Here is a 14,353-nt window from a genome sequence, read left to right as displayed (position 1 = left end):
GACAATGAACATTTCATGTTCTTAACTCAAGTTTTTCACTAAAATCAAAATTTGACCGAGATATGCTTGCAAAGTTGATCAATAGATACTATACAGTATGTCGGAAGCATTGCTTCAAACAATCATCCAAAACACTCAAACTGAGTCCATTTTTATTGAGTCGTTCAAAATTCATGATTCAAAAAATTAAAAATGAAAGGAAATCGAGAAGAAGATGTCAGAGTTGTTGATCAGGAAAAAAACAAAAATAGGTAGAGATTGTGAGATTCAGAGACAGAAGTTGAAACATACACACACAGAGAAAAGAACAGATAATGCTACTGTCATTGTATTTTTAGAAAAATAATATTTGAGTTATTTCCCGGCCCATGCGTAAAACTGCTTCCTTTTTTCCATTGATGGTCCAGCTTCTTGGGCAATTGAGTCTTCAAAATAGTGAACTGGTGCCGATGATCGTTTTCCGGCCCATGCGTAAAATCTGGAAAAAATTAAATTAAAAGCTGGAAATTCGCTCGTTCAATTTGTGACTCTGTGAGTTGATGGCGGTCCCCCATCCCGATCACGGTTACCTTCTGATTTTTTTAGCAACAAAGGCGACTAAAGGGAGTACAGGGAAAATATGGGGCGCCCGTTGTTCGCCCCCATCGAGCGCCACTGTCCGTTATTCCCCCTCCATTTTATGGCCCTGGGACAATAATCATAAAAACTCTAATAAAAAAACTATACAACAATGTTTTTAACTTATTTCTGCAAGCTACCATCCTCAAATGTTTATCCAAAAGCTCCAGTCAAAAAATAGATATATACATAAGTCAACGTTACTTTCATTTGTGCACCTCTCTGTGCTCAATTTCTTTGTTCGTTTGCTTGATGCGACAAATTGGATCTATTTTTCATTTGGAATTAGTTTTTTTTTGAAAAACACTACAGTAACTCCCAACTTTCGCCAATTTTTGATCGTTGGTTTTAAGTGGTTTTCCAGGGTCGGAAAGTTTGGATTTTGAATTCTATTCTAGTTTTCAAACTGAATTTTAAATGAAAAGGAAGTGGACCTTTTTGTCTACCTTTTATGTTCGATTCGAGTAAACTGAAAACTTTTAGAAAAACAAAAAGATTGACATATTGTGCTGTCAATTTCTTGAAATGCTGAATTTATAAATGGGGAAAAAACAACAAAAAAGTTATCTATAGCTGTATACCAGACAATTACAAGGCTCAGGGAACATTTTAAAATTCAGGTTTTTATGGGAAAAATTGATCGCCTCGATTGGTACTCATCCCTTGCCCGTCCAGGACTGACAAAAACCCAAAAAAAAACTATTATCCTCATCAACTCACTGTTTTCTCTTATTCCTCATTCCTTCTTCAGATGAAGCCGCCCTCTTTGCATCCTCCCATGAGTAGAATCGTTTGTAAGCCTGCAAATACTCAAAAAGTTTGACCCATTTCTGATCCGAACACTCAAATTTCACACGAAATTTGACACTTTTCCTGACACTTTTTGTCCCCGTGGTCGTGATGTATATGTAAATGTTAAATGTACAAATGTCAACATGCGTACATCAGTATCAACGAGCTTTCAACAAAAAAGGTCAATCGCATGAGACTGAGCAATTATTCACTCTAAATGAGCAATGAAATTATGAGAGGGAGGAATTTGAACTTTGTGTGAATATCTTAGATTATCATTTATGAATTAATCAGTAAGAGTGTAGTAATAATTTTATCGCTTTCATGTCTTAGAGACAGTCACCAAAATGCCTGCCTACGTGCCTACCACGGTTTCCGGTTTTGGCGATTATAAATATATACCCAGGTGTGAAATTTTGTGCGGTCTCCACACGCCTGATAATTTCTTTTACAGTAACCCTTGAAGCCTTGCAGTCAAAACATTTTCTATACTCTTGAATTGAATTAACAACATTTTCTTTGAAAATAGTAGAATCTTCAAACTTTAAAATCTCCTAACTCTTTTGATTTTCAAAATAGGAAATCTGTTTTAATTGAAGAAACGTAGACATTATTATGCTGCATGTTTTGTACTTTACCAGGTTTTTATAAGTTAAAAACGAAAACAAGATATTGTCAATTGAAAACACTTAAAGTTAAAGACAGACAACTTTTGTACACTTTGAAAGTTTCAAAATAGTCGAAATAATTGATTTCAAAGCCCAAAAACAAAAAAATTAATTTTAAAAAAATAATTACGGTATTCCCGAACTTACTGAAATAGGTGTTTCCAAATCATAAGCCGACTGTTGTTTGTCAGCTGTTACAGCGATCACAACTGCCAAAAATGCAACAAATAGAAGGTAGAAGGTAGATTGAGCCAACGACATACTTCCGAGCCCGTCGTTTCAAAAAATGAGTGAAGAACGATGCTGGAATGTTGAATTTAGGAGGCGCTTCCCAGCTCCCGGCTCCGCCCATTTCGAAATTCGACGCCACGCCCTTTTTTCAGCGTGGAGGCGTTGAGAGGAGATGGAGAAGAATATGGTAACTAGGGGAAATGAATAGATGACGTCAAGAAAGAACAGTTTGTGAAATATTCAAAAGGTGAGAAAAAAAAATCTAAAGAGAAAAAAGAATGTGCTAGAATTTGAGCTTTTTAGTTTAAAAGTTTCTAATTTGATGATTTTATCAGAACATTTTCGAAATTCCATATCTTGCATGGAAAATCGGAACATAAAAAATTTTAATAGTGATTACTCAATCCGAAGGAATGTGAAATATTACTTTCGAACACTAATTAATTCGAACTTTATGCTAAAAAATAATTTTTCCTAACCATTCTGTATAAAGGTATGCAAAATTTTAAAATAAACGAAGACTGACAATGTTCATCTTTTGCAAGATTCACATAGTCAGAAAAAATATTTCCTATTTTTTTACATAAAAACTTGAAAAAGTCTTGAAATCTGGAAATCTTTGTTATGTTTTATGATTTCCGTGAATCATTACAAATAAAAAATAAAATCTAAGGAACAAGATTAGATGACGATTATTGATGTAGGTATAAAAAAGCATGAAAAGATGGGATTAGAAGGAGGAAAAGTAAATATTTGCAGCTTGAGAATATGACATCCAAAAATAAAGAGAAATGTGTCGGTTATAACTGATGACTACTACATTTATTCCAATGCATTTCCAAGAGTTTTATGCCATTCTAAGAAGTCGGCAGAAGGATCAGAAAAACAAAAGATCAGGATATTAGCATTTCAACTCGGTTGTTGAAAAATTTGATTTGAAGCCGAGTGCAATTCTTGCCAAAAATCTTTTTTTATTTCAAAAAATAATCGACGAAAATACCAAAACCAAGATATAGGCGGAGTCTATTATTGATTTTTCAAATCTGAAATGCAATTTTGAAAGATCTGTTCGGTAAAAACAATTTTAATCATATAAAATAAATTAAAAATCATGGTTTATTTCCAATTTTGTTTCATCATAATTTTGAAACGGAGCATCATTGGATTTTGGTACACTTTTAATAATAAATCTTCAAGATTTTTATTTCCTGTTCTCAAAAGCCGAGTGGAAATCTAGTCATGAGAAAGAGGAAGGAATTGAAAATTTACAAAGTAGGCAGTTCTCAAATTTACGTCTTTGAAAATTCTTCGGAAATTTCCTAAATTTTGAACTCTACCCTTTTAAACTTTAGCTCTGGTATGCTATATTTGTTATGCAGGCTGTTCGGAGGATTTGAACAACATTCGAAAATTTCATGTGCTTTTGATGATTATTATAACTTTTTGGGATTCAATCATTTGCTTTAAAATTTTTGCTTCGAAAAATTTAATCTAGACCTTTCACGGAACCGAGGTTCATACCTACCTGCCTAAATGCCTGCCTAGCGTGTGTACAGTAAAAGTTTAACTGATGTATTAGGTATGTGAGATCACCTTGAAGGCTGTGCTCAAGTATGTGCTCACTAAATGAAACAGACTTCAAAATGTTGTAAACCAAAGTCCAACTTCATATGAAGGTTTCCATACAACAAAAAACCAACAAAAAAAATTTCAGTGCCGCCCGTATCCCTCTGCTTCAATTTCCCATTAGGCGTCCCGTGTTGAGCCTTGATTTACGAGTTCCGGTGGTTTGTATTTTTTAGTAAATAATTTCAAGTTGTCGGCAAAAACAAAACGTTTTTTTCTACTTTTCAAAATCAACTTTTGACAAATTATTGGTATTGAAGGGATGAAGGAACGTAGACAAGGGGAAAATTTGAGTTCCTTATGTACAATGGGACCCTATAATTTTTGAAAAATTCCGTTCAGGAAGTCTTCTTTTCAGTATATAAATCTATGATTTTTTAATGTTTCAGCAATAGAAATTCCAAAATTCCTATTCAACTTCCTCAAATTCCAGAACTTTCTCCAACCAATTAATGCAAATAATCAATTTCAATTTTATAGCTTGACATAAACAAATGGAAAAAAAGAAAAAAGTGACGGGATAACGGAACGAGTTGAAGGATGGAGAATAAATAAATTAAAAGTCGTAAAAATGGCGGAAACCGTTAAAGTGTCCGCAAGATGAAATTGCGTAAGAATCGCCAAAGACGTTCATGGAGTAATGCAGGGTTTCTCGCAATGGACACATCGACACACAATGATACTCCTCCTGATTGACGGCACACCTGGTATTGTAACGGAATTTAATAACTATAGGAAACTCGGTAAATCTCTTGCACAAAATTATTCAACTATTTCAGTGATCAGCCAAGTTTTATCAATGTTAAACGCAAATTCAGAATATGGCTGCGTTGGAAAGATATGTGCGAAACTGGCAAGGAAATTATTTGAGCTTATTCTTGAATTTCAAATAACATTTGAAACAGACTCCTCAAAATAGGTCGGGACAGATAAATTTTTAGAATTTTGAGACACAAAACATCCATAACTTTCAGAATTTTGTGTAAAGTTGGATTCAAAAATATACATGGAAATTGTTATCTTCAGTAATTCTGCATTATTCTTTTCTGCACAAACCTGTTGGAATGGACACTGCGAGTTTGTAGTACATATCTGATTCATTCTTGGATCGGAAGTTGGTGATGGTCGACAAACAAATTTGCGTTCCTTCTCATCAACAAGAGTACACTTCTCACCACCGGAACACTCATAATCGTAAAAACATTGAATTGAACCAATCGTTGCGGAAATATCTGTCTCACAAGTTGCAATGTCTCTGCCTGTTGGAGTACATCGCTGGAAATCGAATTAAATTATTATAGAAGGAAATGAGTAATGAACTAGAACACTTCCGTTATAATGTTTAAAAAATAAGTCACCTGTCCTGATATACAATCCGAATGATAGAGGCATTGACGATGTTTTTTGAACATGTCATAGCGACAAACTGTAACATTACGGTCAACAAACCGAACTCGGCCAGAGCAGCTCTCTCCCATTCGACACTGAAAAATCAAGGTTTAAATATTGTTAGTTTTTGACATTTATTATTATAACGATTGTCAGAAGTTTTATCATGTAAAAAAGTGCACTAACAGTAAACTAGTGGTTTTTCTAAAACTGATTCCGAACGCCTATGTAGTTCTTCATTCAATACTAGACATATTCCAGCATATAGTCCTGGAACGTGAATTTTTATTAGCCACCTTTTTTTCAACTTACATGATAATCAAATTGACATACAGTTGCCATTGGATCAATTGGTTCATCATCAACCATCCCCACTCCTTCTCCGATTTTGGGAATCACTTTTTCTCTAGTTTCACCATTTTCTTCCATTTCCTTTTCCTCTTTCACAACTACTTTTGTAATTCTTACAGCCTCTCCGTCATGCTGTCCAGCAATCACATGTTCAGAAGGAATGTCACTCATTTTTACATACATCGGAGGTGTTGGCCCATTTTGAGACATTTTATCTGCGCGTTTTTCTGAGAATTCTGACAATTATCTGAATTTCCATCAAATAAAAAATGGACTTACGAAGGGCAGAAGTCAAAAGACTTCCTGGTTGCTCAAAGATTGCCTCTGATTCGGCAAAAAGTCCATTTGATTCCTCTGGTTTAGACAGATGCGTGGTGGTTATTGGTGGAGAGGATGTTGTTGTTGATTTCTTTAATTCCATTGAGATTTTATGTTTGATAGGAATGACGTACCCATCTGTCACGACGTCTGAAAATTGTAATGACTAAGATAATTTGTTCAAATATTTGGCTACAAGGACACATTTTTATGAGAACTATGAGAATCCAACATCTGATATTAAAAAAGCGTACCTCCATATTTATAGCAAACTCTGTCTTGCATAGCTGTACTGAAAACACATAGATATTCTGTTGAAGGGCATTCGGCATCTGATTCACAACGAAGAGGTATTAGTGGTTTGATTGGTGACTTCAATATTCAAACATTTCAGAAACCTTGAACTCTTATAAAACTCACTCTACACATCATTTCTCCAAAATACATTGTACACGAGAGTTCATCATCACAATCTGCGTCTCTCTCACATCCACTGTTTATTTTTCCTGGTTCGGGAGCATTTTTTGAAAATACGTCTTCGTTGAAGTCTGGAATGGATTATCTATATCGATTTTAGAGATTCGTCAAACCAAGTTTTATTTATGGAAAAATTATCGAAGTTTTCAAATCAAACATTACAGAAATTGTTCGAATAATGTCAAAACTAATTTATGAATTTGCACAGGAGTTCAAAAATAATTCAAATTCAATTTGATTTTTCGCAAAAATGGAAAAAATTCATTCAACTTTTTAACAGGTTTATTCAGTTTTTTTAGGCTTTTTCTGTAATTTAGATCAAAAACCCACAGACGCTACTTCACATTTAAATTATTTTCGTATAGAGTGTTAGCACATAAAATTCAACCTGGTAGAGGCGTGGACAGGGCTTTGTTATTTGCCTCTTCAATCGCCCTCCTTATGCCCTTCTGTGTGTGTGTGCAGTTCCTCACCAAAATGTCATTGTTAGTACAAATTTTTCATTTTCATTAGAGTGTAGTGCATGAAACATTTATTAACACGGACAAGGCATATACATTGAGACAAAACAACAAAACGATTAACCGACAGTAATACTATTCGATGATGGATATCTGACCATACCCTGTCTTGCTGGAGACACGTATCCTCCTGTTTGAATTTGGCAGTTGCCCTGACCATTGGTAACGACACAAACTGAACCATATTGGCAATTTGAAGAAGTCTGACATCCTCCATTTCCAGATGGGAATCCATTTCCACCACCTCCATTGCTAGTCGATAGACATATTTTTACACCATTTACAGAAGCCGTACAATAGAGACCGGATCTACAGTCGGTATTACTGTTACAGTAACCACCTTCGTCTCTTTGAACTCCTCCGTTGTTTCCTCCACCACCCGGGTAGACTCCACCACCGATTCCTCCATTATACGTTGGACTGTTTGGGTTGTTTTGGTTTCCTCCTGGCTGAAAATGCTCTAGTTTTGAGATATGGATATTTGGGGTGGATAATAAACTTTTTCAAATTTTAGGTATACATGCCTGCCTGCTACCTACTAAATGGGTTTCGGTGCATTTAAAAATGTAGATTCTCTTTTTATTTCAACTTGTCAATTAACGTCAATAAGTCAATTGAAGATATACATACACATCCAAAGTAGGTAAGCCCTTAGGCATTAGGCAGGAACACAACTTCTTGCAGAAAATGTATGTAGTACAGTCTACATGTGTTCCCGTTCCTCTATGATTATTTGAAAAAAATGTGACTAAAAGTAAGTGATCACAACTTGAGAAGCTAAGTGGGTTAGCAGCACGAATTTGAACAAATACTCCCTAAAATTTACAAGTATTTGCTTACTCTATTGATCTACAAAATTCATGAGGAAACGAAATTCTTCATTTATCGGGTGTACAAATTTATAAATTAATAGCAAAAAAGGAAAACTGTCATTTGCAGGTTATTCGCTAATATTGTCTCGGAAACACCGAAATATAGAAAAGGCGGCACGTAGGCAGGCAGTCATAAGGCAACGACCTACCTGTGTTCCACCACCAATCACGTATCCATCAGAAAATTGCGTAATCGTTGAGCACAATAACAAAAGAGCCAAAATCATTTTGCAAAGTTTCAAATTACCAAGAGCTAATCTTGCTCTCTCTCTGTCTTTACTTTTGTTCCACAGACTTTTATATATCAAGCCGTCTCTTTGTTTACTCTTCACACTTTTGTGATAACCGAACTTTTACTGAACTTTCTAGGATGGATAAATATTTATCAAAAAAGTCAGTGGTAGATCAAACAGAAAAATAAAACCGATTGATTTGATTTTGAGATAAGAGTTGAAAACCTAAACAGAAAAATGACGAATCACACCGAAAAAGGTGACAAGAAGAGTATTTGGTCAAAAAAAGTGTGTGTTAGTCATCTTCTCTATTTGCCCTCCCCATTTGGTAGCCACCGTAAAAAGTTGTGATTTATGCAAATTTCCCTTATTTCGCCTTTGGTTTCTTCGATCCACTCCGACTTTTGATTGTCGTCGAACCGGCCTTCTTCATCGACTGTTTGCGTGTCTTTCTGGAAAAGTTGTCTTCTCTTTTGTATTTTTGAAATCGGAATGTTATGCATCATTAAGCTTACCGATTCTCGTTGTCATCAACACCTTTGAGTACTGTCTCCAGGGCTTTTACAGAAATGTTTCGATTCTCCGAAGTTTTCGCTTGATGCACCAATCTCTCAACACGCTTCTGGAAAAAAAATTTAAAAAGAAAATATATTCGTGCAGATCAAAAATGATTACGATAGTAACCTTCGGTACTGGTTCAGTACACCGCCATGAGGAAATATATTTTTAAAAATATATATAACTCACCGCTTTATTGGGTCCTTCTCTTGCTTCATTACTTCCAATTGTAGATATACTATTCTTTCGACTACTTGCCCCACGAGGTCTTTGTGTTCCCCAGAATGTGATATATAAATTGGAATTTGCTAGATAATCGGCTACTTCTTTTGTGACCGGCTTAAATTGAAATGTTTCTTCGTGACCGTAGGCTGGAGTATTTCCGGATACAGTTGCCGTGGTTGTCATCTTTTTTGATCCAAAAAATCGATATTTGCAATTTGACTTTAAAATTCGTCTCGGTAAACCGACAGCTGAAATTACTTTCACTTTGAAAGCAATGTTCTTTCCGATAAGTTGATCAGGATCTTCAACATATTCTCCTCGAAGTTCTTTTCCTGTTGTGGAACACGGGGAGAGACCTACTGTTAGTAGGCCTATTTCTTGACCTAGAAAATAGAACATTTAGAGATTTTTAATGGTCACATTGAGCTCCTATTTTAGATATATATTTTAGATTAAAAATTCACCTGATAAATCAACGATTGGAAACTGTTCCTCCACATCAATCAAATACGCCAAACTTTGCAAAAATACGACAGAAGACGCAATGAACACTGGGGAATCAGGTGGTTCATAGAATGGATCTCTTTCTTTTGGCATATTCCAATCCTCACTACCATCTTGTTTTGCTTCATACATCTCTTGCATTCCGTAGTAACGATTCATGAATCGAGATTTTTCCCAAAGAAAGTAGGTGTCTTCCGAGATATTATGTACTTTTACCCAAATCTATAAAAAGTATCATTTTGAATAGTTTTTCACTAATTATGATGGTTTAGGTATCTGAATATACAACCTGCCTACCACATGCCTGCCTACTAGGGTGTTTGCAGTTTGCACAGAGGGTACTTTAAGAGTCTCTTTTTTTCAAGAAAACAATTATTTTGAAGTCTACTTTGGCAGTAGGCAAGGCACGAGACAAGCAGTCTTTGAAACCTATTATAGTTTTTGAAGTGAACTATATATCATTTACTATATATAAAGCGCTTATTCTGTGTGTCCATAGTTTGTAGTCTATGTAGTCTTTGTAGTCTGTGAAGTTTTGGCTTCTGGAGGGATAGTGAGTTGGGGTTAGTGTAGGGATATAGTCGGGGTACTGTAGTGGTACAATAGTGGTACGGTAGGAATACTGTAGGGTTACGGTAGTTTCATAAAAAATTAATTTTCAGCCCCAGAAGTCGGGGGCCGCGCCGAAGGTGCGGTCCACGGCTGGTATATTAATATTTCTGTTCAATGTTTTTTTTTCAAACTTTTCAAATTCTGGTCACCTAACATCTACACCAACTAGACATTTTCCAGCTCTCAAATTTCAAGTAAATCATATTTTGTGGGTGGATTCAAGTCAGGTTAAGGTCGACTTTCAAAAGTTGTAGAGCATATGATGTCAGACTTACCTCTGTTAGACCACTAGTCAACCCGCGCATCTCAGGTGACACCAAAACGATTTCAAATTTCACATTTCGGCTGAAAAATATGTTATTAGTTGAGTAATCGTAAAAATGTGTAGTTTTGGGAAAAAGGGACTTTTTGGAAATTTTTTTGATTAAAATGAACATACCCCAACTCAGTGGCCATTGCATTAGCTCTCTGAACTAATGGAAGTGTTGACATAAGCTCTTCTTCAAGTATTAAATCTCCTGAAACAAAAATTGTTAAAAATCGATTAAAAATCAAAATTGTCTAGCGAAAATCTTACTTTTAGATCCACCTCCGAGCCCTCTGTTTCCTAGAGCTGCGGCATGATTTTGTGCAATTTCAGCTTGAGCATTCTCATAAGTGATATCAGTTCGTATACCTTTTTTAGTGGGATTATTGAATACGTACAAATGATTTCCACCGAAAAATACACGGTCATTTTGTTGCAGTTGTGTCTCACCATGAACTGGTTTTCCGTTTATAAAAATGTCCAAGTCCTGAAATGAATTTATGCTATATGTTTTCAAAATATATTATGGTTTTTCCAAACAAGTAAATTCAAAAATACTATTCTATGATTTCTGAAGGTACATGCAATTTTCTAGAATTTGGAACAAACCTCTGAACAAGGACTTAAATGTATTTGATTATTTCCATCATTCTTTAGTGTAACATGCTGTGGAAGAATCGACAATCCACTCATTTGAATAAAGTTTCCAGAACTTGTTGGCTTATTCCCAACCACGGATTCTCCGACTGGAATAAAATGAACAATGACATTTGTCAATGCAGGATCTTCATTCAGATTCCATAAATGACACATTTTCTTCTTCTTCGCCTCCATCTCCACTTTTTCACTTGCTCCACTGGCATGTTTGGCTGCTTCTTCTGCGATTTTCTGTTGCCAGGATTTCTCCATTTCTTCCATTTCTTTTTGATTTTCAGCCAGTTGGCGTCGAAGTTTCTCGATTTCTTCATTACTGGCATCTCCTGCAGTTCCACCCTGGATTTGACTTTGAAGACGAAGGTTCTCCTCTCGGAGTTCACGAAGAGCTCGTTCTGTTTGATTCTCGTTAACCACTGCATTCGTTTTAATTGACTTTGCACGATCAGCAAATCTGAATTTATTGAAAGTTGGTTGTTGCGTAACTCTAGTTGCTAGTATTCAGGTGTTTGTGATTGCCTGCGTACGCGCCTGTCTACGGCCTTGCAATTTCAATTAATCTCATAGAAGTTCAAAAACTATAAGAAACGAAAGGTTCATAAATACCTTTTCAGTAGGTAAGTATGTAGACAAGCAGGCCGGTTATTTTGTGCCTAGAACTCAGGCTCAAAGAAAAATAAAAACAATTGAATATCCTACCTCAACGTGGAAAGTGTTTCTTCAAAATTGATATCTGCTGGAGATATTGCTGCGATCTAAAATAACTTGTATTAAAAAATAACCAATTCAACTATAATTCCTTACCATAATAGTTTTACTATTTCCACCAAGTGCGTTTTTCAGCAAACAAGTCAGTACAGAATCTCGATATGGAATTTGTGTTTTCTTTCCGCTTTTAGCCTTTTGTGAATCATGAAGAGCTTTTATAACTCTTCCAAGTGTTGTCAGTGATTGATTGATAACAATTCCCTCTTTCAAACGATCTCCTTCAGTTCCAGCTGCAGATTGACGTTCGCTGAAAATCAATATAATTATCGATATGTGGTAAATATTTTTATTGCACATCATTTAAATATCAATGTTTTTTCTATGCTTTCCATCAGAGGTGTGCAGCAAATTTGCCAATTTGCCGTTTGCCGAGCTCGGCGAATTTTGAGGTTTGCCGCACACCCTGCTTTCTATATTTTAATTGTGTTTCAACAGTTTTTTTGTATTTTAATATTGTAGGTATTAGAACCTGTAGCAATGCTCGCAATTACTCAAAAAGACCACAAAATATAGCAATTTGCAAAAACTGTACTTAACATGTTATTTTCAAAAAATTTGTAGCTTTTTCAAGTGTTTTGGTATGAAAAGTAGGTAGGCTTGAGGCAGGCATCAAAGCCTGCCGGAAAGAAAAAACGAACCTTCCAGCTAAATCCACCAAATTAATCTCACTTTTCTTCATCGATGTACCTCCAGCTTGCTTACTAGATTTCTGATTAAATGTTATTTTCACAATTGTGTGAGCTCTACTACTTGTTGCATTCATTTGTGTTGCCGCAATAGTCCTACTTTTCGTTCCTTCTTCAATTTTTGCTTCAATTTCTTTGAAACTGTTCACCGGGACTGTTGTTAGATTTTCCACGTAGAACCCATTTTTTGGGTGCTCTCTCACTTTCAGACCACCTTTTGGCGGTGGAGTTGAACTTAGAAGATCTCGAACTTTTTCACAGTAGATTTCCATCATTGAAACGAAAACTTCGAATTGCATATTTTTCTTTTTATTATCCGCAATTTGCTTGAATAGTTCCTCACAAACTATTGGCACGATTCCTGCAAAAAATTTTAAAATTTAAATCCCAATGTTATCGGTGCCCAGTAGAATTCTAGAAGATAATGAGTCGTGTTCTCTTGCGCCCGACGTTTTATAGGTCCTACGAGACATTATAGAAATGAAATATGCACATTTATACTGTTTTAGTAAGTCTAAGGCAGGCAGCCTATGTTTTAAAATCCCTGCAACACCACTCACGCGCGCAAATTGGCAAATATTAGGCGTGATGGCCTCTGCAGGGTCTAGGACGGCCACTCTGTGTTCTCTTCTCTTGTTCACTCTCTCCATTTGCCTCTCGCTTATATTTCCCAGTTGGTTGCGAAAAACCACCGAGCGTCGTGGCGGGCGCTTGTGAGTCAGCTTCTTGACGGTAGATAAGTGTGGATGGAGTGAGAGGAGGAGTCCTGTGTATGTCGTCGTCTACGTCGACCGAGCGTCCGTGCCAAGCGCTACGTCACCAGGGGATAACTGTCGGAAGGCGGTTAGTCCCGGGTGCATAAGGAGTCGTGGATGGTTCAGGACCGAAAGGTAGCAGACAAAAGCGACCGCGTGGTGCAGTGGCCGGACCGCGCTTGTAAGTTGACACACATACACAGCCTTCTCGATACCTTCAGACCACTTATCATTTTTGGAATTTTTAGTTAAAATAGAATTTACAGTTTACCTTTATTGTTTTTGAAGCCTACAATTGAATAACTTTTTCCACTTCCAGTTTGTCCATAAGCAAATAATGAACAGTTGTATCCAGCCCATGCATTTGCAAGAACACCTCTGCCAAGATCTTCGAAAACTCGTCTCTGAAATTATATTATTTTCAAATCGGAAGAAGGAGTCTTAATAATATATACCTGATCCGCATAATGAGGATCCGTAGGTTCCAAATATCCATTTTTCTTTTCAGAGAAACCATCATGTGACCAATATGAATGATCATATGTAAATCGTTTTTCATCGTTTGTTTTAGGATCTCGAATAACTGTTGTTTCCTCATCTGGCATTTCAATTACCAATTTGCAATTTCTTGTCTTTTCTCGATCATTGAAAGGTCGAACCCGAACTGCTACGATTATGGAGTCACCCTTTCCCATTATTCTGAAAAGTTCAACTAATAAATTTAGAACTAAATTTGGTTGGAAAATTTTTTTAAAGAAACATTGGAATATCTTCGTACTACTACCGTACTACAACAAGGATCTCAACTATATTTTAAAAAAAATTTTTAAAATTAAAAAATGTATATGAAGGTATTGCGTCGCAATAATTGGTTGGTATTACGGGAACAATAAATCATGAGAATGTGTACTTGGTGCATTTTATTTGACGCGCGATATCTCTTAGCGAAAACTACAGTAAGAACTCAAATAACAATAGATATTTAAGCTCTTACTGTAGTTTTCGATAAGAGATATCGCGCGTCAAATAAAATGCACCAAGTACGCATTCTCATGATTTATTGTTCCCGTGATATGAGAAAAGGATTTAGTTTTTTTTTTTAATTTACAGATTAAAAGTATAATAATTGAATACTTCTATCAGAGAGAACAAAATTTGTAAACAAATCCGAACGGAAAAATGTTTTTA

The 14,353-nt window shown here is 35.8% G+C and overlaps 3 protein-coding genes and 2 non-coding genes across 6 annotated transcripts; 2 read left to right on the top strand and 3 right to left on the bottom strand.

Annotated features, from left to right (window-relative positions):
• Window positions 1–136: 136 nt before the first annotated feature.
• On the bottom strand, window positions 137–2,397 carry nlp-43 (Neuropeptide-Like Protein). Its single transcript, NM_171112.6, has 3 exons — window positions 2,226–2,397; window positions 1,339–1,418; window positions 137–478 (listed from the first exon to the last, which is right to left on the bottom strand). The coding sequence occupies exons 1-3, from the start codon at window positions 2,337–2,339 to the stop codon at window positions 355–357; spliced, it is 318 nt and encodes a 105-aa protein (NP_741126.1). The 5' UTR covers window positions 2,340–2,397; the 3' UTR covers window positions 137–354.
• Window positions 2,398–4,395: 1,998 nt separating this feature from the next.
• Window positions 4,396–8,351, bottom strand: C45G9.6 (uncharacterized protein). Of its 2 annotated transcripts, NM_001379695.2 has the most exons (9): window positions 8,013–8,351; window positions 7,095–7,440; window positions 6,414–6,541; window positions 6,248–6,365; window positions 5,955–6,143; window positions 5,637–5,902; window positions 5,294–5,419; window positions 4,992–5,210; window positions 4,396–4,639 (listed from the first exon to the last, which is right to left on the bottom strand). In NM_001379695.2, the coding sequence occupies exons 1-9, from the start codon at window positions 8,088–8,090 to the stop codon at window positions 4,520–4,522; spliced, it is 1,590 nt and encodes a 529-aa protein (NP_001367664.1). In that variant the 5' UTR covers window positions 8,091–8,351; the 3' UTR covers window positions 4,396–4,519. The 2 variants fall into 2 exon arrangements, with proteins under 2 accessions (NP_001367664.1, NP_741125.1); NM_171111.8 differs by lacking the exons at window positions 4,396–4,639; window positions 4,992–5,210; window positions 5,294–5,419; ... (2 more) ...; window positions 6,248–6,365; window positions 6,414–6,541 and having other exon boundaries at window positions 6,987–7,440; window positions 8,013–8,123.
• On the bottom strand, window positions 8,226–13,880 carry klp-6 (Kinesin-like protein). The gene is made up of 13 exons (NM_065668.6): window positions 13,621–13,880; window positions 13,437–13,569; window positions 12,363–12,771; window positions 11,761–11,971; window positions 11,656–11,711; window positions 10,912–11,410; window positions 10,573–10,789; window positions 10,435–10,513; window positions 10,271–10,340; window positions 9,344–9,605; window positions 8,844–9,262; window positions 8,612–8,718; window positions 8,226–8,548 (listed from the first exon to the last, which is right to left on the bottom strand). The coding sequence occupies exons 1-13, from the start codon at window positions 13,858–13,860 to the stop codon at window positions 8,464–8,466; spliced, it is 2,787 nt and encodes a 928-aa protein (NP_498069.1). The 5' UTR covers window positions 13,861–13,880; the 3' UTR covers window positions 8,226–8,463.
• Window positions 12,992–13,139, top strand: R144.16. Its single transcript, NR_052303.1, has one exon. It is a non-coding gene; the product is annotated as an Unclassified non-coding RNA R144.16 (non-coding RNA).
• srpr-2.2 lies at window positions 13,101–13,399 on the top strand. The gene has a single exon (NR_052302.1). It is a non-coding gene; the product is annotated as an Unclassified non-coding RNA srpr-2.2 (non-coding RNA).
• Window positions 13,881–14,353: the final 473 nt, after the last annotated feature.

Source organism: Caenorhabditis elegans, chromosome III (assembly GCF_000002985.6).
Source record: "Caenorhabditis elegans chromosome III".
NCBI classification, from domain to species: Eukaryota; Metazoa; Nematoda; class Chromadorea; order Rhabditida; family Rhabditidae; genus Caenorhabditis; species Caenorhabditis elegans.
This window is presented reverse-complemented; position numbering and strand designations above follow the sequence as displayed.

Excerpts from the sequence above, each read along its gene's own strand:
- nlp-43 (NM_171112.6), bottom strand. The coding sequence starts at position 2,339 with ATGTCGTTGGCTCAATCTACCTTCTACCTTCTATTTGTTGCATTTTTG. Across the intron at positions 1,419-2,225 it reads ATTTGGAAACACCTATTTCA|GCTTACAAACGATTCTACTC; the intron begins GTAAGTTCGGGA and ends GAGTATTTGCAG. Across the intron at positions 479-1,338 it reads ATGAGGAATAAGAGAAAACA|ATTTTACGCATGGGCCGGAA; the intron begins GTGAGTTGATGA and ends AATTTTTTCCAG.
- C45G9.6 (NM_001379695.2), bottom strand. The coding sequence starts at position 8,090 with ATGATTTTGGCTCTTTTGTTATTGTGCTCAACGATTACGCAATTTTCT. Across the intron at positions 6,144-6,247 it reads AGTTTGCTATAAATATGGAG|ACGTCGTGACAGATGGGTAC; the intron begins GTACGCTTTTTT and ends TACAATTTTCAG. Across the intron at positions 5,211-5,293 it reads CGGATTGTATATCAGGACAG|CGATGTACTCCAACAGGCAG; the intron begins GTGACTTATTTT and ends TTCGATTTCCAG.
- klp-6 (NM_065668.6), bottom strand. The coding sequence starts at position 13,860 with ATGGGAAAGGGTGACTCCATAATCGTAGCAGTTCGGGTTCGACCTTTC. Across the intron at positions 10,341-10,434 it reads GCAATGGCCACTGAGTTGGG|CCGAAATGTGAAATTTGAAA; the intron begins GTATGTTCATTT and ends CATATTTTTCAG. Across the intron at positions 9,606-10,270 it reads TGACTAGTGGTCTAACAGAG|ATTTGGGTAAAAGTACATAA; the intron begins GTAAGTCTGACA and ends TACTTTTTATAG.